This window comes from Malaclemys terrapin, chromosome 13 (genome assembly GCF_027887155.1).
Source record: "Malaclemys terrapin pileata isolate rMalTer1 chromosome 13, rMalTer1.hap1, whole genome shotgun sequence".
NCBI classification, from domain to species: Eukaryota; Metazoa; Chordata; order Testudines; family Emydidae; genus Malaclemys; species Malaclemys terrapin.
In genome coordinates this window covers 27213588-27239659 of record NC_071517.1, presented here as the reverse complement: position 1 = coordinate 27239659, position 26072 = coordinate 27213588, and the positions used below count along the sequence as shown (strand labels likewise).

Here is a 26072-nt window from a genome sequence, read left to right as displayed (position 1 = left end):
CCTGCACAAGGGTCAAGCAATGGTGCCTGATCCTATGGGGCTGCTGAGGGTCCCTTCCTGAACTGTCAGACAACATGCCATTCTCTCTCTGTCACTATTTTCCTTTCCAGCAATTCTCTGTTTTTCTGTACTCCCAAGTCCAGCGTGGATAGCCATTCTCAGGGGCTGACTCCCAGTCCGTTACAAGAGGCTGTTCTCCACAGGAGTATTGAAATGGGCTGTGACTGAAGTCTGGGTAACTGAGGAGATTTGGTGGTTTTCATGCTGTTGGGCCTAGCTCAGAACCAGTCCAATACAGCTAAGCTGATCTTTATTCCCCAAGTCAGTTGAGGAGGATGCACAAATAATTTACAGGGTTTGGGTTCCAATTTTGTTTTAAAAAGTTAAGATTCATAGTGAACAGGAGAACTTTAACCACAGGTGGGAGGAGCGCTACGACAGGCAAGTGCAGGCCCCTCTGATACGCAGAGCAATGGGAGTGGTTATATGGAAGCCTGTTGATACAGTTCATTACCAGCCAACCAGTGCTCTGTAGAATTTGCAGCATTTGTACTGGACTCTCCCCCTTTCTAACAAGTCTCTCCTCTTCTCTCATAGCAGCACATGTTGCAGAGAGAGTTAAGACTCTTCTATGGGAACTGCAGTGCGGGGGAATCTCAATCTTTGGAACAATTTGCCGGTGCCTCCCAGGCAGCTGTTAGGGGATCTGATGAATGAATGCTCAACATGGTGGTTATTACATGCAAAGCACTTCTTGCCCCCCTCCAACCCTACAGTGCCCCCCAGAGAGCCCCAAGGATTGCAGGAGTTTGCCCCACATGAACAGGCATAGGGTGTAAGCAAGTGTATGTTACAGTGACGCTTCATTCTGTCACTGACTGGGATGTCAATGATGTGAAAGTGTTCTCACTTCCTACTAAGTTTATAACATAACCTTTATGTAGATGGTGGCCAGGGTAGAGTGGCTTGGGAATGGTCAGTCTTAAGGCTTTGTGTAAACTGGACTTTCGTCAGCAAAACTTTTGTCGTTCAAGGGTGTGAACCCCCCCGTCCCCCCCAAAGGACAAAAGTTTTGCCGACGAAACTACTGCCGCTCGTTTGGGGTAGAAGTTTTTTGTCGGCAGGAGAGCTCTCTCCTGATGACAAACAGTGGCTACACCGCACGCCTTTTAGTGACACGCCTGTAGCGGCACAGCTGTGTCACTATGTCACTAAAAGGTGCGTAGTGTAGACATAGCCTCAGAAGCAGAACTGTGAATTTTCAGCCTGACCTCTTAAGCTTGTGTTTTGGTAAATTTTGTCACTAGAACATTATTTTATGGTTTGTTTTAACCACAGCCTCAAGTTCTTAAAGTTAACAGTGTTTTCCATTTGGGATAATTATCTTTCCATTGACTTTTATGGGACAAAAGTAGGCCCTAAATCCAAACTCTTATGGGATTATTTATATGATATGCTATTTATAAATCTACAATATATTCTGTTTTTGTTTTTAGGGAAACTTGTTGCGGATCTTGGTAAGTGTCACAACCCTCTCCCTGTTATAAACTTGTTCCTTGTTCCACCAGGGGATGGAGCTTCCCTGATCTATGCACCCTCCTGACCCGACACTCTGCACCCCCCCTGCCCTTCAACTTTCTGATGGTCACCATTAGCTGACAGACTCTGCCTCTATACTCTTGCTCATGAGTCCCACCTTGGCCCATGACTCTTATTTGCCTATCCACATTTACATGGCCACAACATTCATTTCCCACAGTCTCCCCAACATTGACTCTTGCCAACTCCATTCACACCTACTCTCCCTACACTTAAACAGAACAAGGACATTCCAACACAAAACCATTCATTTCCAGTTAAGCATTTATATATAAACTCCAAGGCTGAGATCAGAGCATTCTGGTACTAATACAGAATGAGGCCAGTGTCATGTTGAAGGATCACACTTAGTATCAGAGACAAGTATGCTTTAAAACCAATACCAAGAATTCAGTTCTCCACTCACGAACTTTACTCCAGTATTGACTTCTTCAAATTTAAAGCTAGGAGGGAAGAGAGAAATGCAATCGTGCCACTATGTTAGAGTTCTGTTTGGGTGACTTAAAAAAGAAAACAACTGCAAACTATACTTCACATTTTTTAAAGTGTAACCTTAAGTTTTAATTTCCATGATTTTAAAAGTTTGAGAGTTTAAAATAGTTTCTTGTCGGGGTTTTCTGGAAGAGGTTGGTGGCACATCTGCTCAGCCTGAACTCCAGAGTTTTGGGTGGTTATGTGCGCATTGTAATGTTCTTTGAAATGTGCCCAACAGAATGGTATGCAAGATATAAGGAAGGGCATATATGCATTTTTTGACAAATTGGTGAAAAACAAGCTGATAGGCTGAGGATCTCATAATAATTGAAATAACAGATCAAAGTACATCTACTTACAAAGACATAAAGTAAAGCAAAAACTAAATCTAAGATATTCTAGATTCTGACTGATTGTATTGTGGCCTCCATGAAAAGGTCTATCTGTGTCACACTGTCAGTCAGTCTCTTGTAGCAAGGCACCTTCTCTACCTTGGTGGGCTCAGCACTTCCCCCTCTGACAGTGTGGGAGCCTGGAGTAAGTCATCCCCACTCTGGACAGTGTTCATTTTCCCACTTGGGGGTGTTATTTCCCAATCTTTTCCTGGGAGGTCTCAGGGCAGGCCTCAGCAGTGCTCCTTTGCAAGACAAATAAACAAGTAACTAATTCCAACACAAAAATGAAGGTGATAACTTTTCCTACCCCCCACTCTGAGGGCAGGTGGCCGCTGTTTTCCCCCACCTCTCCAATCCCTGCCCAGAAGGCTGTGGCCACAAGAAAAGACCCTAGTGGCCGCATTTGAGAAACACTGCTCTAGAGACTGTCCAATCTGAAATGGAGAGCGAAAGAGGTAAACATCTCGGCCATGGCAATGTGTTAGCAATTGCATGTACTGTCTTCATGAAGAGGGAAAATGAGAGTTTGTATCTTTATCTCTGGATCATGTGGTTAATGGGATGAGGGCTCATGGAAGATCCCTGCTATTGATGCAACAGCCTCATGATCCTGCCTAGGAGCTATAGCAGCAGACTCCACTGCCCTGCTGCAGCCACTGCAAACCCAGCTCTGTCAGCAGCAAGAACAGTTCATGGGCTGGCAGCAGGAGGTGCAACTGGCCCAGCAAGAAAGGACTCGCCAGCGAAGAGAAGGTCTCCTGCAACAGTTCACAGATCTGCCCAGGGTGGAAATTTGAAGACCACTGGGGAAGTGTCCTGGGTGTTGGAAGCCCAGCCTGTCCAACCTGGCCTGAGAGATGATATGGAGGATTTTCCAAAAACACCCAAGAAGGCTGCAAACCCCCCTGATTGGGAGGAGGGGGGCTGGATCAGCTTGGTAATGCTTTTCTCCATGGTTGAGGATCAAGCTCCCTATAAGGCTTTAAGTAAGAAAGAGGCCAAGTCATGCCCCTCTCTGACTCTGTCAGCAAAGGCACCATGAATGGTCTGAGTCAAACCCTTTCTTCATGGGGTTTGTCCACAGACAGTAGCCCGGTGATTCCTGGACAAAGCTATTCCCTGAGTTAAACCTTGAGTTTAGGACAATGAACAAGAGTATGAATGCATAGTCTTGCAACAGTTAGGGCTGGTCAAAAATTCCAATGGAACAGTTTTCCATCAAAAAATTCAGCTTCATCTGAATGTTTTGTGGGAACGTTGATTTTGATGAATTTTTTTATGGGAAAAAGTTGAAATGTCACATTTAAAAATGTCAAGATGTTTTGTTTTGGCATCATCATTTTGACTCATTTTGTTTTTACTTTAATATGGATATTTTAATATATTATAGTATTGTATTTCCATAATATATGTAGTATTATGTCTACAATCTATATTATATTTAATATTTTAATATAATATACATGTTTAAATTAAACATTTTAACACTATAGAAACAAAGCATATCTATACTTTTGAAACAAAATGTTTTGATGGACCTGAATTCAATGTTTTTTTTTTAACGTTCATAGGAAATTTCAAAATGTGAGGGTGTTATTCTGATTCTGAGCATTTTTTTTCTGCAAAGTTGGAACTTCCCACTGAACAGAAATTCCTGTTTTGATCAGCTCTAGGAACAAAATGTGAGGGTCTAGCCAACAGGGGCTCAGAACTGAAAACAGGTCTTCCAGCTGAGCTCAGTAAATGCAGTGCTGGAAAGAGACAGGGACCCAGCTGCACCTCTTGTACTGTGGCATCACTGACATTATATCTAGGGATTGAAAAACACTGTCACTCTTTGAAGTTCCACCCACAAACCAAGCTCCTCCCATTTGACCACTTGGGATGCTGTGACAAAGTGGGGATTTTCCCTTGTTATGTTGTATGTCAGTCTTACTGTTGAGCCTATGTGAGTTTTACTGTTTTGCATGAATACTGTGTGTGCCTCAGTTTCGCTGTGTGCTGCACCAATACCTCGGTGGTGGGAATAGGGGTGTGTGACTTTGGTTGAGACCTCTAGGGCAGGTGAGGCTGCTCCCAGCTGCTTGCATGTATGCTATGACCGGTGCCCTTCATAACTTGAGACCCAGGAGGGGGATGAAACCAGGTGATGACCAGGTGACTCTTTGCTCAGGAAGCGAGACCAAGTCAAGGAGGAGGAGCAACAGGGGTGTCTGAGGTCAGGTCGCTCGAAGCTTGCAGTCTGCTTGGGGGGACTGGAAGAGGGGGAGTCCAGGGCTTCTGGCCCAGGACTCCCCAAGATGGACTTGGCTGAAAGTCACTGACTTCTGTGCTAACAAGTTCTGTTCTACGCTGTGTTCCTGTCGACTAATAAACCTTCCATTTTACTCTGGCTGAGAGTCACGGCTGACTGCGGAGTGGGGGTGCAGGGCCCTCTGGCTTCCCCAGGAGCCCCGCCTGGGTGGACTCGCTGTGTGAAGCACGTGGTGTGGAAGGGGATGCTGAATGCTCCAAGGTCAGATCCAGGAAGGTTGAAGCTGTGTAAGCTTCTTGCCCTAGTGACAGTATGCTCAGAGAGAGGAGGCATGCTCCCCCAGAGTCCTGACTGGCTTCATATGGAGTAGTGTCAGACTCCGTGACAGATGCCAAAAGAAGATGTCGCTCTCAGTAGATTGTGCTGTCAGGCGGATTCCAGTTCCAGAGAGCACATGTACCAATATTATCATGCACACTCTTCAGGGCTATAGTGGGAGCTGGTAGCAACATCCTTCTGTGTAAGTTGCCTAAGGCTTTCCATTATAAAAGATTGTTTCAAACTTTTTCAAATGTTTATAATTCAGCCGAACCTGAATGGAATATCATGAGACAAGTGAAAAGCACTTCTCTAGCCCCAGGGCTTTGTTCCAGCGAAATAGCAAAGTCTACTGCAAACAGTGGAAGTGTTAGACTTTCTCCAAAAGAAGATTCATGGATACTGTGCTTTGACTTCAGTTGGTGAATAAAGTTTTTGTTGCATGTTAGAGTCTCTCTGTAGGGGCATTCATAAATGTTGAGGACAGAAAATACCATTCTGAGCATCCATCCTGACCTACTGATTAACACAGGCCAGAGAACCTCATGCATGGACTGCTGCCTCAAGATCATATCTTCTGGTTGAGCTAGAGCAAATGTTTTAGACAGAGACGTGATCTTGAATTACGTGGATGGTTTCTTCTTGAATAGTCAGACAATAGACCAGACATTATCAGTCACAGCCTTAAAATTCCCTTCCTAATAATTCCATATTTTTCAATATTGCGAAATCCCGATCAGCTCTGATCTCACAGCAGACAGTCTCTAATCCACACAGCATTTTCATGCCACTACGAACATGAGTCACTGACTGTGAAGACTGGGTTGCTGTGCACGGCTTCAATGTTATTGACCATGTCCAAATATTTTATATCCTGGGGAACTGTAGACTATCTGTAGAGCTCAGCTTAGAAGGAAGCTAGTATATTTCAGATATTTATTTATCTTGCATCATGGCATTTTGTAAAGATGGGATTTGGGTTAAAAAACAAGACAAAACTGAGGCCCTTTTGGCTATATAGTAACTATAGGCAATGGGAGTAGATCTAAAGAAAGGTTGCTGATAGAATTAATTGTTTAATAAAAAATGCAACATTTAAGAAACATTCTTCTCTATATTTCTTTCCTATTTTCTTTTAGAGAAACATCTTGCAGAGAAAGGTAAGGTTTCTTTGTTCATTTTAATGGGAGAAATCAAAGTTTGCAATAAGTTGCCTATATTATTATTATTTTATTATTTATTTTTTATTACTTATTATTTGTATTGTGGAAGCACCAAAGGGGTCACGGCCCTATTGTGCTAGGTGCTGTACAAACATATAACAAAGAGCTGGTCCGTGCCCCAAAGAGCTTACAATCCCAAATATAAGATGCAAGACAACAGGTGGATATAGACAGACTGACGGGGCTCATCATGATTGTGATAAGTACCAGTCACAGCTCCCCAGCTGTCAAGTGGTTCATAGGCTTTCTGGCAGAGGTGAGTTTTAAGAAGTCTTAAGGTAGCAGCCTCCTACTTCCCAGCTGGCTACTAAGAGATTTTCATATAGACCAGTTACAGTTGCATAAAGGCAAAACCCATCCACACAAGCCCTTAACAGTAAGCAAACAACAAGTGCAGAGAACTCTCTGAACACTGATGCATCATGGTACCCATTCTTTCTAGTAGCCCCCTCTAACGGACAGGGAAACACCCCTGTATGTGTGACAGTTCCCTGACTGACTCACACTAACTCTTAGCCCTGCCCTCAGCAGTGTTAGCAGGTGCTTGCTCTGGCCCAGTGTGTGCTGGGGAAAGGGTGAGGCAGGAGTTAAGCTTTGACATTCTAATGCAGAATGGATTAATGGGTGTGTGTGGTTCCTTGCCTGGGGAAGGGGGAATGGAGCTCCCAGCCTGAGCCCAAGGAGGCACTGAGAGATGTGCCAGTTCTGTCTCCACAGCCCCACCCCATCTCTGCTTATGCCCCCTGCCCGTACTGTCTCCCCCAGCCACCCTCCCCATCCCTGCTCTGGCCATCTCCCCACACAGCATGGGACAAGTCAGGGGAGCCATCCCTGTCCCCCAACCTATGTTCCCCTTGCATGTTCCCCCACGTATCCCTTTCATCCCAAGCAAGGGCGGAGAGGCCTAGGCAGCACTGTCACAGGAACAGGCAGGCATGGAGGGAGGGAGGGTGCTGCAGTTGGAGGTGGTGCCAGGGCAGAATCTCCCAGCTCAGCAGCAGAGGCCTCTCCTCCCTCAGAGGAAGGGACTGGGCTCCCCAGCTCCGCTGTGCCAGCAGTCCTGTCTGCTAAGACTCCTCCCCATGCCCATGGGGACACCCCACCATCCATCCATGCCCCATCCCTGGTGATTTTCCCTCACTCAATATTATCATCCCTTCCTGCCCACATCACTGGTCTAAGCAGCCTCCCTTAGCTTGTATGAGGAAGGGTAGGTGTAGGTTTTGCTCTGTCCTTTAATCACTGCTGTGGGAATGTTCTTCACTTGTAGTAATAGTTATAAAATTCCCATGTGGTTCACATTGGCCAGGGATACAGTAACTGGAAAAATTCATAGATCCCAAGGCCAGAAGGGACCACTGTGATCATCTAGTCTGACCTGCATAACACCTGGCCAGAGAACTGCCCAAATAATTCCTAGTGCAGGAAAAACATATCATCTTGATTTTAAAATTTTCATTGATGGAGAATGCACCACAATCCTTAGTAAATTGTTCCAGTAGTTAATTACGCTCACTGTTAAGTTTATGAAAATAAAGCATAATTTTTTTTTTAATTTCGTTAATTTTTAATTGAGCATTTCCAACCTTTCTGACACTCCTTGTTGTTATTAGTCTTATTTAAGTATATACTTAACAAAGATTTAATTTGTGATAAGGTCATGAGAATTCTTATAATGTAAACCACCCTTTAAATGTATGTTTGTTTCAATAAAATTTCTTACCATATATCTATTTCTATTGATTTGTTTTTAGAGAAGCTCCAGAATGAACTTCGTAAGTGCCATTCCCACCTTCCCCCGATATAAACTTTATTATACACTATTTTCTCTTCTGGGGGGCTGGTGCACAGGACAGCTCTCACCTCCCTATATCTACTTTGTTTCAGAATTGAGAAGAGTTCAAATATATCAAGGTAAATTCAGCTGATATTTTATTCATGTCAAAATTGGGGAGATCTTTGCCCCCTTTCCTTTTGCAATGAACAGGCTCATAGCAAGAGTGACAGGATTCAAGTAGTATTTTCAGAGAGATGGGACAGATGTTCTCCTTCGGGTAAAGTGGTGATTAGTGAGAGGGGATTTCCAGCCTTTCCGGGCTTACACTGTTCTGACAGGATCATTTCTATTACACTGCTCAATATGCTCTGCTGAAGAGCAATTTTCCACACTCCCTGATTTAACTCTCCATCCCCTTCTAATGGAATATGAAGAAACAAGGAGCATGTTGGTCGTCCATGGTGCTGGGGAGTTGGACTCTCTAAGGGATGCTGAGGGTCCCAGGGAATATGGTCATCTATTTTACCTTATACACCTGTACCCCGATATAACGTGATCCGATATAACACGAATTCAGATATAACGTGGTAAAGCAGTGCTCCGGGGAGCGGGGCTGTGCACTCCAGTGGATCAAAGCAAGTTCGATATAATGCGGTTTCACCTATAACGCGGTAAGATTTTTTTGGCTCCCAAGGACAGCGTTCTATCGGGGTAGAGGTGTATTTAAAGATTTGCAATGTACAGTGGACGGGGGATTGCTAATCAGATGTGTAGCCTTTCCCTGGTAGGCCACTAGTCTCAATGTCACCAGGTGAGGCTGATTGTATGGATCACAGTGCAATGAATAGCTGGTGACAGTTCATTTACAAACAATTAATGGCTGTGCTCATTATCCTGAAAGACTCATATTCATGGCAGAACGCACCACAGAGACTCACCTGCCCATTACCCTTGGAAATGAATTTTGCATGTGTCAGGTTTGAGGCAGATTGGCAGGATAGTATAGGAGAATCTTGTACTGCCGCTATCTGTACCGTACCTGGACAGTAAATACGGAAAGAGCTTTAGCAGCCAGTGTTTAAATGCTTCTCTCCTTCCCAGAACTACATTCATGTAGCACTCTGGCTCAGTATCTGTCAGCAGAGTGTCAAGTGTGCCCAGAAGAAAGGGTGAGTGAAGGAAAGGAGAGTGGGGTGGGGCTCTCGGATGCAGTTTAAGTTGTTACCATCACAGAAAGTACCACAACTTTAGGGTTAAATTTAAATCATAATTCTGGAAAAGGAAACCTGGCAGGCATAAATTAAAATGACATGTGGTGGAAAACCTAGAGAGAGAGGGATGAAATGGAGACATAGAGAAAATATATACCTGAGGCTTCTGAAATGACACCTTACAAGATGCCTCAGCCTCCAGTCAAGACTCCATCCACACAGTCATGGAAATGGAAGGACTCAACAATCTGCCCATGAGAGGGGGTATCTTGGGAGAGGGAAAGCAAAAGGTTAATCTTGATGGAAAACATCTTGTGGTTATGAAATAAAAGTAGGTAAGAAAAAAATGACAGGTCAGAAAAAGGCAGTGAAGGATGGTATTTTTTAAAAACTGAAACTAAAAACCTGTGGTGTTGATTTTAATTTTTAAAGAAATAAAAATTTGATAAAGTATAGCCAGATCACTGCTAACACCTCTAGCCAAGGTTGCCAGAGTGTTTCCATTCCAGCATCTGAATTCAGTTGCTTCTGAAATGTTCACCTCTAGGACTGAGCTTTTCCATTCCCGTCTCTGCCCTAAGGTGATACCTTTTTATAAAAAAAAAAAAAAAAAAAAAAAGGTTTCAGCAAAATGGTCCAGTCGGTCTTTAGTAAGAAAAGAATCAGCAAGAAATTCGTTTTCCTATCCCCATGAAACTTAAGTCTTGGTGCCCCAGTCACTCACTCACACACACATCCACTGCACATGTTCCTTAGCAATACTACTACATTAACAACTTTTGTAACTTCACATTAATTCACTAAATGTTAGTCCTGGGCATTAGATCCCGCCTAGAGGAGTCCAGTAGATGAGGTTTCATCTTCTTTCATTTTATGGTACAAAGTGGTAAATAAATGTCAGAAGACCTAGGATTCTGTTTGACAGCCCCAACACAATTAAACAGCCCCTTGTCGCGTTCATTACAAATTTTCTAGAATTAATCTATTGTGCTGTGGGACCTTGCCTATCAGTGAGGAGGCCAAGATGACTCTTTGGGAGGATTTTACAGCAGGAGTGAGGTCTGCGTGGACTCAGGCTTATAATAAAAATTCAGTTTCAGCCTTACCTATGGAGTGACTAGGGACACTCCCTAATATAGGAAAAAAACAATGTCCTAATGTTTTAAGTGGCTTCTGTGTCATTTGTTTCTCATATGATGCACCCACGTCACTCATTCATGACAGACTATCGTCCCTATTCCCATGCCAGGTACCTGGGAACCCTGGACACAACCCACCCGACTTCTCCTCAGGCTGGAGCCCATAAGGGCCTGGCTCTCCCAGGAATGCAGTGAGAGGCAGTGGCAGCCAGAGCAGCAGTGGGTTGGGGGAGTTTCACCTTCAGCAGCTTGGAGCCCTTTAACATGGAGCCACCAGCCAGACTCGAAGCTGAATGAAAGGGGAAAGTAGCAGAGCAGTGTGTGGGTGTAGTGGGGAAGGTTTTAGCTGCTTTTCAGGGGTTAAAATTTCCCTTGGAGGGAGATGCAGGGAAGAGTGAGACAATGAGGATGATAGAAACCATAAATGGTGATAAGTAGATAGAACAGGATATGTCCATGGTGGCAGGGAGAATGAGGTGTAACGATGCGGTTCTGGCGGGACCCAACTGAGAGTGCCAATTCAGGACAAATTGCTTAAACAGGGCAGTTACAGCCCAAGGCTGGGGTTTTTCCACCTCTAAGGCAAACCAAACCAGCCAGACAAAGAGGACTTTGGTCTCACCCCACTGGCTAACCACAAGTCACACAAGCAATTCCCTTAGACACTCTAGTTTCCCAGTATCACCACCAGTGCCTCTCGTTATGGGGACAAATGGTTATGAAAACCAATACCTCAGTAAAAGAAAAATGGTTCTCCTGATCCCATAGGACCAAGCCCCAGACCCAGGTCAATATACAAATTAGATCTTACCCACAAATCACGCTATTGCCAATCCTTTAGAATCTAAAATCTAAAGGTTATTCATAAAAGGAAAAATATATAGATGAGAGTTAGAATTAGTTAAATGGAATCAATTACATACAGTAATGGCAAAGTTCTTGGTTCAGGCTTGTAGCAGTGATAGAAAAACTGCAGGTTCAAATCAAGTCTCTGGAATACATCCCTAGCTGGGATGGGTCATCCTTTGTGTAGAGCTTCTGTTTGTAGCAAAGTCCTTCCAGAGGTAATAAGCAGGATTGAAGACAAAATGGAGATGAGGCATCAGCTTTTTATAGTCTTTTCCGGGTGTAAGAACACCTCTTTGTTCTTACTGTGGAAAATTACAGCAAAATGGAGTCTGAAGTTACATGGGCAAGTTCCTGCATACTTTGCTGAGTTATAAGGCATATCTGCCTTCTCTCCATGGGTCTATTGTATAGTTGATGGTCCTTAATGGGCCATCAAGCAGGCTAGGCAGAGCTAACACCAACGTGTCTGGGATGTCTCCCAGAAGCATAGCATAAGTTTGTAATAGAGAGTTTAGAGCCAATATTCATAACTTCAACTACAAAATTGATACACACATATAGACAGCATAATCATAACTAGTAAACCATAACCTTGTCTTAGACACCTCATTTGACCCCCTTTATACAAGATATGGTGCCACTACAGGACTTTGGTTGCAACCATGTTCTATATGGTCCCAGATTATGTCAATAACATCACGTGGGGAGCTGCAGTGAATCTCTGCTCGACCCCAGCATTGCTCCCTGGGGCCCAGGACCGAAAGCCAGTAAACCAGGGATGGGGCCGGTGGCTTGGAGTAAGTACCAAGAGCCATTATTCAAATGGGTGAGGGGCTCTAAGAACAACTGCTGCTGTCGGTTGGGTGGTTCTGAGCTCATTATTGGTTTAAGAAGAGCACTTGGTGACCAGGCCAGGTGTAGGGTATAGGCCATTAGTTCCCCCTGACTTTGGACACCTTCCACATGTGTGGAATGCCAGAGAAGGAGTTTGTGAGGGAGACTAGCTGTGAGTGAAGGTCATGGCTGTATGAGTAAAGTGAAAGGTATTACAGCTGTATGTATCCTAGCTGTTCTAGACTGAATTCACTGTTAACCCTGGTGCTACCCTGAATGGAGAGTAGTTTCAGAGTCAGCAGCTGCGCAGACCATTCCCCATTGCTCACTGAGCATTGCCACTGGTATGTTTGCTCCTGTGTTGTACTGAAGCCTGGTGCAAGGTAGGGGCAGGAGGCAGGATTCATTTATTCAGGGGGAGGGATAGCTCAGTGGTTTGATCATTTGCCTGCTAAATCCTGGGTTGTGAATTCAATCCTTGAGGGGGCCACTTAGGGATCTGGGGCAAAAATCTGTCTGGGGATTGGTCCTGCTTTGAGCAGGGAGTTGGACTAGATGACCTCTTGAGGTCCCTTCCAACCCTGATATTCTATGGTTACCTTTATTTTTATGCAAGTAGTTCTTTTTTTTGTTTGACAACAAATCAGCATGCGCTGTTGGCCAAAACTGCCCAACTCCTTCCGATGCTGCCTACTCCTTCTCCCTGCTCAGCTGCACCCAGAGCACATGGGATGTCCCTGCCTCACCCTGTCCCCCCCACTCCCCCCACTTACTCGGTGCTCCTACAACTGATGGGATGTCCCTGCCTCACCCTGTCCCCCCAATTTGCTCAGTGCCCCTAGAGCTCATGGGGTGTCCCTGCCTCATCCTGTCTCCCCCCCACACACACACCTGCTCAGCTGCATTTAAAAATCCCAAGGCACAGTTAAGAATTATGGGTCAAATCCTTAGCTGTGTCTATTGACGTAACTCCACTGCAGTCAATGGCATTAATGCCGATTTACACCAGCCGAGCATCGGTCACTGCCATGATGACTACTACTGGGATTGGGCCTGAAACAGCCCATAGGCCCAGATAATCTAGGACTGTTTGATGCAACTGTCCTATACATTTAGAAACCTGTGTGTGCCAGAAGTGTAATATCAAAACAATACATTCCCTTTACATATTTCCTTTGAGACGTCGTAAGGTATGATCCAAAGTCCATTGAAATCAATGGGACTCTTTTTGTTGACTTCAGTGGACTTCGGTTCATGCCCATAGTGAATAAAGAGGGCCTAGGTGACTTGGTTTATTTGGACCTTCAAAAATCCTTACAAGAAGGTATTAAGGAAACTGAGTAGCCATGTGGAGAGATGTAAAGTTCTGGCACTGGATCAAACTGGCTAACAGATAGAAAGTAAAATGTGAGACAAAATGGTCAATTTTGATACCAGCTAGAAGTTGTGTGTGTATTACAATGTTCCATACTAATACTGGAGTTATTTACTTTTATCAACTCGAGAAAGAGTCTTGGGCATCATTGTGTGCAGCTCAGTGGAAACCTCTGCTTAAAGTGCAGCAATGGTCAAAAAGCAAACAATGTGCACATGCATATATATGCAATGGAGAATAATATGAAAAATATTACACCACTATATAAATCAACTAAATGCTCTTGTAACACCAATAGGCAGGGGGGATTGAACCTGGGACCTCTGGAGCTTAGTGCATGAGCCGCTACCGCATGAGCTAAAAGCCATTTGCTTGTTAGCTAAGGCTGTAGAGCAGACTCATAATTGCTCTCTCTCTCTCTCTCTCTCTCTCTCTCTAAGTGGTCTTAGTGCCACTAGACGGGACAGAACACCACACCCAGGAGGTGTGTGGATTACACTCTCACCCTGATACTATATGATAGGGCCCTTCATTTTTGGTTTTTATTTTATTTTATTTTTCCCAGGAATTTGTCAGTGTTTAGTAATACAACAAACACAGGTGAAAATTAGTGGAAAAAACTACTAATAATGTTCTGGGTAAATATCGGGGTTTATTTTGGTGGACAGAAGGACAGGGGAAAAGAGTATTTGGTAGGTTAGTGCTTTGATGAATGGAATTCAATATGGTTTGCTGCGGAACTAAAACATAACTCAAAACACAATTCCACGTTGGAGTTTAAGAAAACAATCCCCAAATAAAACTTTTCATTTGAATAAACAGTTTATTGTTGTAGACTTAGAACTATTAGCCTATAAATGTTTACATTTAATAATTGGGCCACACTATTTGCAGCGTATACACTCAACTTCATCCTTTCTCCTGTTTTTGTTTTTTAAAACTTTTGAATACTTCCTTGTGTTCTGAAACGTATTCTGATACAGATTTTTGTTTTCTTCCCATTTTAGTGTGTCAAATCTTTAAATTGTTATCTACTAACAGCTTGAAATGTGTACATGGTTGGCATGAGATTCATCAGTATGTTCAGATGTGCATGCACTTCAGAGCTTGCATATGTGCCTGTTTGTTTATTGTGTGTATCCTTAGACTAGTAAGTAGCTGTGTGACTCATGCCCTCTCACTTGGGGTGCTCTTTTCATTGCTTTGCTGCTGTGTCCTCCAGTCTGGACAACCCACAAGTGGCCTCCAGCATGTAAGTCACTTTCACCTATGTCTGTGTGCACTTGCAAACTGCCAGTCACACTCGGACTCTCACTAGCCCAGGGGTGGCCAAACTGTGGCTTATGAGCCACATGCAGCTCTTTTACTACTAAAGTGTGGCTCCCGGAGCTCTTCATGCGCCCTCCCCTCCATTCTCCACCTACCAGACTGGGGGTGGGGGGAGAGCTCGGGACCTTCGCCTTGCAGCAAGGTGGTGGGGTAGGGGCTTCAGCCCAGAAGGGAGGGGGGTCTCGGGGTTTCTGCCCAGTGGGGTGTACCTGCCTGGGCTTGGGCTTCAATAGGAGCAGGGCTGAAGCCCTGAGCCCAGGCTCCAGCAGGTGCACCCCAGCTTTTGAACTTCTGAAGATTGTTGTATGTGGCTTAGAGGGCCAGTAAGTTTGGCCACCCCTGCACTAGCCTGAATTACAGTGCAGGGTGACCCCAGCCTACTCCCAGTCCCAAACTTTCCCAAGAAATATATGTTTTATACTGTCCAGCTCTCTCCTGGACAATGCAAACGTATATAAAGTCCATCATTTTATTAATAGAAATGAGATACACAACTCCTGTTATTCCAAATGGAGTTCCCAAACACTTCAAATCAAACACACTGGTTTAGATAAAACAAGTTTGTTAACTACAAAGAGAGAGATTTTAAGTGAGTACAAGTAATGAGGCATAAAAGTCAGAAATGGTTACAAGAAAAATAAAGATAAAATGCAACTAATGCCTAACTTAACAAACTGTGGTACATTCACAGCAAAGTTTCTCTCACCACATACTCTCAGTATTCTTATTGCCAAACTTCTTGTCCAGGAGCCCCTTTTCTGTGTAATGGCTGCTATTATTTTTTTCATTTTCACTACATCTCTTTTCCTCCTTATTTCTTACGTTTTTAATGATAGTTTATCTTTTATTGTAGCTTATTTCATTTTCATTTCATTCTTGCTTTACTTAATAGTTTTCTAACAATGTTTTTCTAATAATTTCTTAGATTACATCAAGACTAGTTACTTTTTCCTCTCATTCAATTGTACTATTCTTCCTTTAACGTTCCCACTTTTCCCCTTCTATCACTGCCTTTTTTCTTTCAAAGTACTGTCCCATTTGTCACTGTTCCTACTATTTCTGTCTGTCCTGTCCCTCCTGAACTGGATTTTCTCCCTTCCGGCTCTATTCCTGGAAACCCTCTGATGACAACTCGCCAACTGGGGTCTGTATCCACTGGTTCCCCACTTACTGTGTCCCTTCTTTTCTGGTGTTGGTTGCTGTCTCTTTTGCTACTGGCGCCTCTCTCTCCCAGTACTGGGAAGCTTCCTCCAGACTCCACCAGCCTTTCTGCTGCTGTCCATTTAGCCTGCACTCAGCAGTGCTCTGGGAGAGCTGAGGCCTCTCTCCAGCATTGTTTCCCCCCCTTTTCCTTCCCCACAACCCATCCCAGCTCCAGCTCACCCCTTTTCAGTTGCCCTGCAATCCTTGGAGTTCTTGAGACTCTCCCCAGAACAGTTATTTTGGGCTCCCCTCTTTTTAAAAAAAAGAAATTCTAAACCCAATGAGGCTGCCTCCGAGCTGCCAACCTGTGTTCCTCCCATCACTCCTTTGACCCAACATTGTCCAATAAAGGCAGGGCAGAGAGTAGGCTGAGTGGGACAAGGGGGGGATATTAAGGCAGGAGGGAGGCTGAGGGGGGTGCACAGGACAACAATGGGGCGGGAGATGGAGGGGATTGAATGGCAGCTGGGGGCGGGGGAAGGAGAGTCCCATCCCAGCAGCCAGGGAAGATAGTGTTGCCAGTTTTTGCCAACTGATCAAGACTCACAGGATTTTGGCATCTGCAGGGAGAGCTGTCATGATGACACAAGAAGTTCCTCTCATCCTGTGATTTTCAGGGCAGGCATGCACCCCGAGCTCTGTGTGAGAGCCTCCAGGCTGAGGACACAGATCTGCCTTGCCATACAGGAAAGAGGGGAATGGGGAGTCAGGGTAGTGGTGCTGCTGGCACTTGGATGGAGAAGTCCCAAGGCAGGCAAGTGGGAACTCAGAGAAGTGGTGTAGCTGGGTTCCAGTCCTAGGGCAGTGGGAGGCAGAAGTGTTGCTGCTGGATCATGATAGCACAACAGTAAAAAAACACACAACCTAGACTAAAAAACTATTTGATTTTAAGAAAGCCTCATGAGTTGAGGATCTGGCTCCTGACTTTTGAGGTCTTGAGGCTGGCAATACTGCTAGCATGTTTGCACATTAGTAGGGAAGACAAGCCCTTCCAGGGCATGGCAAGAGGTGTTTCTCTGCAGTGGTGTTCTCTTCCTTTGTTCCCTATTATTACTTTCTATATAATTTAATGGGAAAACATAGTAAAGCTGGTTCATCTCTCTGGAGAGGCTGAGGGAGAGATAGGGAAGGTTTTGAATCTCAGGCCTGAATCAGTTGATGCTTTTACTCTGCCAGTAGAATGAATCATTCTGGCACTTTCCTGAGCTCTTTGATCTACTCCCTGTTCAGAGCTGGGTAAACTGGAGGAAGAAATCTCTAATTTGCTGACAGCTCAGACAGATTATGTCACAGAAATGAATACAACCTTGCCTAGAGACAAGATCTGCCTCTAAAACTCTGATTTTTCTCTTTCTGCAGCCAGCGTGATTCTGGATCCAATCACTGCTCATCCTGATCTCATCCTGTCTGAGGATCAGACATGTGTAACAAAAGGAGATATAGCACAGAATGTGCCAAACAATCCTGAGAGATTTGATTCTTCTGTGTGTGTCCTGGGTTCTGAAGGTTTCACATCAGGGATACATTACTGGGAGATGGAAGTGGGGAATGGTGGTGACTGGTGGGCTGTAGGGGTTGCCAGAGAGTCTATAAAGAGGAAGGGATGGCTCAATTTTAGCCCAGTGGAGAAGATCTGGGCTGTGGAGTGTGACTGGGGTAAATACCAGGCTCTTGACTCCTCTGTGATCCATTTGCCTCTGAATGAGCGACTTGGGAAAATTGGGGTTTCTCTGGACTTTAAAGAGCACCATGTAGCATTTTATGATATTGATAACATGGTGCCAATATACACTTTCAAAGAGGTCTCTTTCTCTGATGAGAAAATCTTTCCTTTCTTCTGTATCTGGAGAACTCCAGGAAAATATATCAAACTGTGTGACCGAGAAAAGAGTTAGCCCTACATTTTCAAGTGTCCATTATTTTTTGGTGCCAGCACTCAAAATTAGTGGGCACTTATGAAAATTTAGAGCAAATTACCTCACTGTGCCCAGAATTCTGTACCTTTCAAAACTATAGAAAACATGAATGGTCAGGAGAAAATGTCAATGGAACAGCATTTACCCAAGTTATTTTTCTCACTGTGACGGGTTTGATCACAGAAACCCCCTTGGGAACTGCCACCTGATGTGCAAAGACTACCTCTGCTCCTGTTTTCCCTGCCAATTCAGGACTCCAGCACCCTGTCTTGCTGAGCCAGACACTCCGGTCTGCTCCAACACAGACCCAGGGTCTGAATTACTTGTCCCAGAGTTGCAAATTTACCCGAAAACTGCTCACAGAAGTGTGCTTCTCTTTAGCACTCAGATTCCCAACTCCCAATGGGGTCTAAACCCAAATAAATCCGTTTTACCCTGCATAAAGCTTATGCAGGGTAAACTCATAAATTGTTTGCCCTCTATAACACTGAGAGAGAGATATGCACAGCTGTTTGCTCCCCCAGGTATTAATACATACTCTGAGTAAATTACTAAATAAAAAGTGATTTTATTAAATACAGAAAGTAGGATTTAAGTGGTTCCAAGTAGTATCAGACAGAACAAAGTAAGTCACCAAGCAAAATAAAATAAAATGTGCAAATCTATGTCTAATCAAACTGAATACAGATAATCTCACCCTCAGAGATGCTTCAGTAAATTTTTTCTCAGGCTGGACACCTTCCAGGCCTGGGCACAATTCTTTCAGCTGGTACAGCTCTTGTTCCAGCTTAGGTGACAGCTAGGGGATTCTTCATGATGGCTCCTCTCCCCCTCTGTTCTCTTCCACCCCTTTATCTATCTTTTGCATAAGGCGGGAACCCTTTGTCCCTCTGGGTTTCCACCCCCCTCACTGGAAAAGCACCAGGTTAAAGATGGATTCCAGGTCAGGTGACATGATCACATATCACTGCAAGACTTCATTGCCCACTTGCCAGCACACACACATACAGGAAGACTAACAGGTAAACACAGCCATCTGCAGACAATGGTTCTGGTTAATGGGAGTCATCAAGATTCCAAACCATCATTAATGGCCCACACTTTATATAATTACAATAGGCCCTCAGAGTTATGTTTTATATTTCTAGTTTTAGATACAAGAGTGGTACATTTTTACAAATAGGATGATCACACTCAGTAGATTATGAGCTTTTGAATGATACCTTACAAGAGACCTTTTGCACGAAGCATATCCCAGTTGCATTATAGTCACTTATTATCAAATCTTTATAAAACTATTCCAGTTACATTATATTCACTTATTATCATGTTTTTATAAAACCATATAGACTGCACAACGTCACACTAACCTCTAGTATTCTGGAGGCCAAGTGTGATAAATGAAGGGTGGAGAGAGGGGAGCTCTCTTTTATGAACACACAGCCAGCCAGTTAGCTGTAAAATCCCTCTTGGTAGCTGTTCTCTGCTTGCTTTTCCTGTAAAGGGTTAAAATGTCCCCAGGTTAAAAAAAAAAAAAAAAAAGGAGTGGGCACTTGACCAAAAGAGCCAATGGGAAGGCTAGAACTTTTTAAAATTGGGAAAGAACTTTCCCTTTGTCTGTTGTTCTCTGGGCTGCAGGGATGGAGCAGCAATGCTATAAGCAGGAATGCTATGTAAGGTTTGAATCAGATATGAAAAATTATCTTCTGTACCTAGGATGAATTATTTGCATAGGGAATGTTTAGATAAATGCCATTAGATTTATTTCTTTATTTTGACTTGTGGATCTCCTCTCTGCTAACCCCAGATGCTTTTGTTTGGTTGTAACCTTTAAGCTGAACCCTGTTTTGGGTGCTTAATTTTTGGAATTTCTCTTAAAATCTAGCAAAAGCCTAAATTCCAGATGTATTTTCTTTCTTTTTGTTTTTAATAAAATTTACTTTTTTTAAGAACAGGATTTGGATTGTTGGGTCCTAAGAGATTTGTGCCTGTGCTGTTTGATTAGCTAGTGGCAACAGCTAATTTCCTTTGTTTTCTTCACAGCTCTTCCTGGAAGGGGGGGGGAGTGAAAGGGCTTGAGGGTACTCCACAGGGAGGAATTCCCAAGTGCTCCTTCCTGGGTCCAAGGGATTTTTTTTTTTTTTTTTTTTTTTTTTTTTTTGCATTTGGGTGGTGGTAGCATTTACCAAGCCAAGGTCAGAGAAAAGCTGTAAGCTTGGGAGTTTAATACAAGCCGGGAGTGGCAAATCTTAATTTTTAGAATCGTTGTGGGCCCCACTTCTGCACTTGAAGTGCCAGAGTGGGGATTCAGCCTTGACACCAAGTCTACACAGGGTCTGAATGAGCTCTTCCCTGTCCCCTCTCCTATTAATGGGCTGGGGGGAAAGACTTCAGGAGCAGACCGTGTTCGCATAGGCACACCTACTCTGTCTACGTGCACACCATGATTGAGCTTCTTTGCCAAAATGATCTATTATGGTTGGTTTGGGGTTATAAATCACTTTAGTACTTGAATACAGGGGTAATGAAATGTTATCCTGATTGTATGGGTAAAGGACAGCAGAACTGTTCATAGCATGCTCTGACAAGGTTTCATTTAGGGTGACCCCCCTCACTCACTAAGCAGGGGTAGGGATGCTAAATCCCAGTGAAAGGGAAAGAGGGTGGGGACAGGTGGTTGTACCTGGTGGCATGGGTGTTGCTGAAAGAATCCTAGACACTATTTGACTTTCACCAAAGAGCTCATTAGACTCAATTAAAGACTGGAGAGGTAATCCCAAAGCAAAGGGGAAATAAGGTGGGATAGTAAAATTGGGTGTAGATAGGTCCTGGAGAGAGGAATCTGGGAAAGAGAGAAGGTAGGGATTGACTTTTTTTTCTGGATAAATGTTGATAACTGTGAAGTAATGCACATTGAAAAACATAATCCCAGCTATACAAAATGATGGAATCTAAATTAGCTCTTTTCCCTTGTGATGCCATATGATTGGAACATGACCATTTATATCATTAATATTGCAACAAATCTTGTACAAAGTATGTCATGTGTGGTATCAATGGAAAAGTTACAATCTATCAAATATCACTATCCTGTTTGTATGCACATATCATTTTTGTATCTGAAGTTATGAATATTGACTATATACTGTATTTCAAATGTGTTTGTTCCTGGGGTAACACCTACAAGGTAGTTTGCATCAAGTCTAGCCAGCACTAAGCTCTTGGAATTAGAAAAAAAACTTTATTTGATTAAATTGTTTTTAAATAACCACTCATCATTAAGTCTAGTGTCTGGGTGATGAAACAAGGCCTGGGATACCTAAGGAGACTGCATTTCTGACTTCTTGTTAACCAGTGTGATGAGACAAACGTTTATTCTTCCATAGGATATACCAAGCCAGTCACAAAAATAATCAGCAGTTTGGGGTGGGTCTGCCTCATTTCTTGGCCGTTTGTCCTGAATTTTGTATTCTCAGCTGTGACCCACTGAAAGACAGTCAGTGACATTTGGCATACTTTTTGCAGGATTCACAGAACCAGGTCAATTAAGCTTTGGATTAGAACCCCACGCTATTCAAAAATTTGATATTGAGTGTTTTAAGGGTTGAAGAGTAATTACAATGAGTGAGCAATGACCATATGATGGTCTTGACAGAAAAAACTCTGGAAGGTTTATGCTCACAAAAGAGGTTATCCTTTAGGAAGAAAGCAACTGATCAAGAACTGAAAAATCTGTTAGCCCCAAATGCAGCTGCTGAAGCAGAAGCAGTAGCAGTGGGAATGCTAGCAGTGGAAAACTAACAACAATTTGAACATGAACAAAAACTGGCAGATCTTCAATTGCAGGAAAAGCAAAAGATAAGCAGCTCATCAAAGGTGGATGGAACAGATGGCTGCTGAGGAAAGAGCTCATCAAAAACAGCTAGAAGCTGCCAACCTTCGACTCCAAGTCTTGGAAAAGGAAAAGGAAAAGAATCTGCCACAGCCTGAAACTCCATCTCCCCTCCTCAACAGCAAAAATTGGGAAAGGATTTGTCCCATTTACAAAGATACTGAAGACATGGAGGAATTTTTGTCTACCTTTGAACACCTATCCAGTCTTCACAAGGACTCAGATGAACAATGAATGCCTGTCCTCCTTAACCAGGTTGACTGGAAAAGCGCAAGAAGCATTAGATTATGTGCTGTTTAACAATCCTGTGTTTAAAGTGATTCAAGGTGACTCCTGAAACTTGCAGGGTAAAGTTTAGAAAATTTAAAATGTCTAATGACTGTACTTTTGTGGAATGTGCTCATAAATTAATAGGTTTTGTTTAAAAGTGGGTTGTGGGAGCAAAGGCTCATGGGAAGTTTGAGACATTTTTGGATGTAATCACTTTGGAACAATTTTTGGGCATTGTTTCCGAAAATATTAGAGCAGCTGTTTGTGATAGAGAACCTTCAGTCTTAATTGCTGCAGAAATTGCTGGTGTTTATCTACATAATAGAAATTATGAAAAGTCTAAACCCCAGTTTAAAAGGAGTGAAGGTTTTAAAAATAGGTCCAGCCCTACTTCTATTAGAAAAGCACATTGGAACCCAGAACATAAAAACTCTTATTCTAAGGGAAGACAAGTGGTCTATCATTTGTCTGGTACACATGGATTTATCAAGCAGGAGTGTCCAAATTTTAAAAATAACCAGCAAGGAATTTTCCTCCAGGGCAGATTGGCAGAGGCCCTGGAGGTTTTTCGCCTTCCTCTGCAGCGTGGGGCACAGGTCACTTGCTGGAGGATTCTCTGCACCTTGAGGTCTTTAAACCACGATTTGAGGACTTCAATAACTCAGGCATAAGCTAGGGATTTGTTACAGGAGTGGGTGGGTGAGATTCTGTGGCCTGCGTTGTGCAGGAAGTCAGACTAGATGATCATAATGGTCCCTTCTGACCTTAAAGTCTATGAGTCTAAATACCACAAAGCCCCCCAACATAAACTCTATAACTCTTTAAGCATAGAAGGTGACCAGATAAAGCCCAATGCTGCCACTTTGTGTGCAAATGCTGTTACTGTTGTCGCTGAAGGAATTAGCCTTAGGATCCATATTAAAGCTAAATATGGGAAGAAGAAGAGTGAGTTAATTAGCAGTGCAGAAATTAATGGAAAAAAGTGTATGGCATGGAGGGACACCACAGCTGGTATTACTTTGGTAAAGCAAGTCTTGTCAGAGAGGAAGATTATTTGCCATATGAAATATCCACTGGGCAGCCAGAAATCAGCCTCTCTAGCCTCACACATCCTAGTCTCCATGACCCTGGAGGACTTCTCTCTTCCTGAAGACTTTCTGCAGTACAGTGTCAAGGACCCTGGATGCTCCATGGGCTCTCAGGTCTGGACTGTCGAACCACAGAGATCAAGGAGTGATCAAGGTGGAGAAGCCAATCTCATTACCACAGGGACTGTCCAATCTGTTTCTCTCTGTTCTCTGTGGTCCAGGAGGACTCTGGGTGTCCTGGGTCACAAGAGTGTCACTGAGACATGGGAGGACTAGGCCATTGGGAATGTAAAAAAACAGGCTTCTCTAGCCACAGTCATCCTAGTGTCTATGGCCCTGGAGGATTGTCATCTAACTACCCCTCACTCATGACCTCCTGCGGTCTCTTCCAACCCTAATCTTCTGGTTCTATGATTCTATCCAGGGCCGGCTTTAGCAAGAGCGGGGCCCGATTCCTGGGGGCGGGGCTTGCTGCAAGCCCCGCCCCCAGGACCCGAGCCGCACCGCGCCGCACGGGGGACGGGGGGACCCGAGCTGCGCCGTGGGGGGGGGGGATCCGAGCCGCGCCGCGGAAGCCGCGCCAGGAAGGGGGGACCAGGCCAGGCCGGAGCCGGGCCGCGGGGCCCGGGCTGGAGCCAAGCCAGGCCAGAGCCGCTGGGGCCTGCGGGAACAGGCCGCGCCTCCCCGGAGCCCTTCTCCCGCCCCCACCACCCCAGCTTACCTTGTGCTGCCGGCCCACCCCTGCTTCTTTTCAGACTTCCCGCGAATCAGAGATTCGCGGGAAGCAGGGGAGGGGGCGGAGCGTTCAGGGGAGGGGAGGAGGGGGAAGTGAGCTGGGGGCGGGGTGGACAGCTGCAGCACGGGGCCCTCTTGGCGCGGGGCCCAATTCAGCCAAATCGGCTGAATCGGCCTAAAGCCGGCCCTGATTCTATCTCTCTGTCGGTGGAGGACTCCTGGCTTTCCAACCCCCTATACCTCATCTCTGACACTTGGGAGCTGATTCCCCCTCACTCCCAGGAACACAAGGAAGGGGTGAAAAAATCCTGGACCTGCAGAAGGATTAGATAGGCCTGGAGGGGGTAGCTGTGGGGGCTGCACAGTCAGAACTGATGGAGGTTCAGGGTGAGAAGTGATGTGGGCACTGGTTCCCTAATTGATAGCTGGGACGGCTATTAATAGACAGGCAGATGTGGAGTAGCAGGGACACAAAATTAATTAATTGGGGTTTGGGAAGTAGCTGGAGACTCCGCATCTGCAGGGAACCTGTGAAAGGGAGACCCAGGAACTGGAGAGTGTAACCTCCAAGGAAGGGATGCTACTGTGGGAAGGAGTTGGGGGTGGGGAGATGTCATGTGGATGAAGTTGACCTGGCTGTGTGGAGGGGAGAGGCAAGTACAGGGCAGGTTTAACCAGAAAAGAGAGAAGAAAAGAAAGTGAAAAAATAAAGTGAAACAAGGGTAAAGAGAGAAACCTGAGGAAAATGGGGGAAACTGAAATGAAGAGTGAAAGCAAAACAATCCTGAGAAGGGAAAAAGCTCAGGGAACACAGAGAGGGGAAAGGAAAAACTCAGGGGAGAGAACAGGAACCTGAGATGGAATGATCTATGAATGTGAATAGAGTAGAGCTAAGGAGACAGAAAAATAGGTGGGAAAAGTGTGCTATAAAAGGTGACGTGTAAAACTGGATAAAATGAACGAAAGGAGTGAAGAAAAGAGAACATGAGGGATACGGAGATTTATGAAATGCTGCTAAAAGTCAGACTGGTTATGAAAATTCCCTCTCGGCTCTTTTTAAGCCTGACATTTACTTAATGTAAACGAAGCATATTTTTTCCTTTTCCTTTTAATTTCCCAGGTGTAATTTTGAAGGCAGACATGGAATTCCCCCTCACCCCCAATTGGTTGTGTTACCCCAACAGCAATGAGGGGGGGTGTGGGTGTGTCAATCTCATGATAGCCTGGGCCTTACTGTTATATGTTGCGATCCACTCTACATTCTGGGGCATGCACTTTATATCACATGTACGTAAAGAATTGCTCAGCTGTGCTCTGAAGAGAGCTGGTTTGGTCACTTCACCTCCCAAGCTACAAACCTGCTGGTGTGTGACACAAGCAAAATAAATATGTGACAGATATTTGCAATGTGGGACACTTGGGCTTTATGGCTCATCACACTAGAATCAACAGCCCATACTGGTTTTAATGGTCATGTGAATTAAACTATTTAAAAATGAAAACTAAGATATATACCAAATGGAGCCGCACAATCCCCACTCCCATGGCAACAGGGTTTGTACTATGACCTCTCTGGTCCCCTGCACTCATCTCCACCACTGGAACTTTAGGAATAATTGCTATTATGACTGACGGCCAACCACTGGAGGGGGACTTAACAGACACTTTGCCAGTGGGCCTACTAGACAGCTTATAATATTAGAGATCAAGACACCTGGGTTCTCTTCCTGGCCCCAGTGTGGGGTAATGATAGGTAACCAAATTATTTCTATTTTATACATTTATTCTGCAAGGCAGTAGAAGGGAGCAGCCATTGTGCAGTAGTGGATAATGATAAGTGTGGTTAGATGTTGATAGATGTTGGGCTGTGTGTGTGTGTGTTCCCTCTGTGTGCTGCCCCAGCCCTGTGCAGACAGCTGGCACGGCAGGCCTCGAGCAAACAGCCCAATGACTACACGATCTATTAAGGGATGAAGGCACCCAGCCAGGTTTATTGTTGATGAAGCACAGTATTAGTATCCCGCAGACTCTACTGGACCACTAATACATGTATGCCCGTAACAATGGACCAGCTCAGTGAACAGTGGTACTTTCCGTTCCTCCCTAGGCCAGACAAAGATACTCTCTCTGAGATCCATCTTTATACCCCGATACAAACAAGTTAGTACTGCCCCCTGACGTGGCTCGTTAT

The 26072-nt window shown here is 44.3% G+C and overlaps 1 protein-coding gene across 4 annotated transcripts in view; it reads left to right on the top strand.

The window, feature by feature from the left end:
- LOC128848283 (butyrophilin subfamily 1 member A1-like) overlaps nucleotides 1–19853 on the top strand; it is a 53975-nt gene extending 34122 nt beyond the window's left edge. For 3 of the 4 annotated variants that reach the window (XM_054048188.1, XM_054048189.1, XM_054048190.1), the window contains exons 7-11: nucleotides 1497–1517; nucleotides 6180–6200; nucleotides 8018–8038; nucleotides 8151–8177; nucleotides 17340–19853. In XM_054048188.1, the coding sequence (XP_053904163.1) occupies nucleotides 1497–1517; nucleotides 6180–6200; nucleotides 8018–8038; nucleotides 8151–8177; nucleotides 17340–17875 (626 nt within the window). In that variant the 3' untranslated portion in view covers nucleotides 17876–19853. Of the gene's footprint in view, nucleotides 1–1496; nucleotides 1518–6179; nucleotides 6201–8017; nucleotides 8039–8150; nucleotides 8178–14455; nucleotides 14701–17339 lie in introns of all 4 variants that reach the window. The other variant, XM_054048192.1, reaches the window with a different exon arrangement.
- The last annotated feature ends 6219 nt before the right edge of the window (nucleotides 19854–26072 follow it).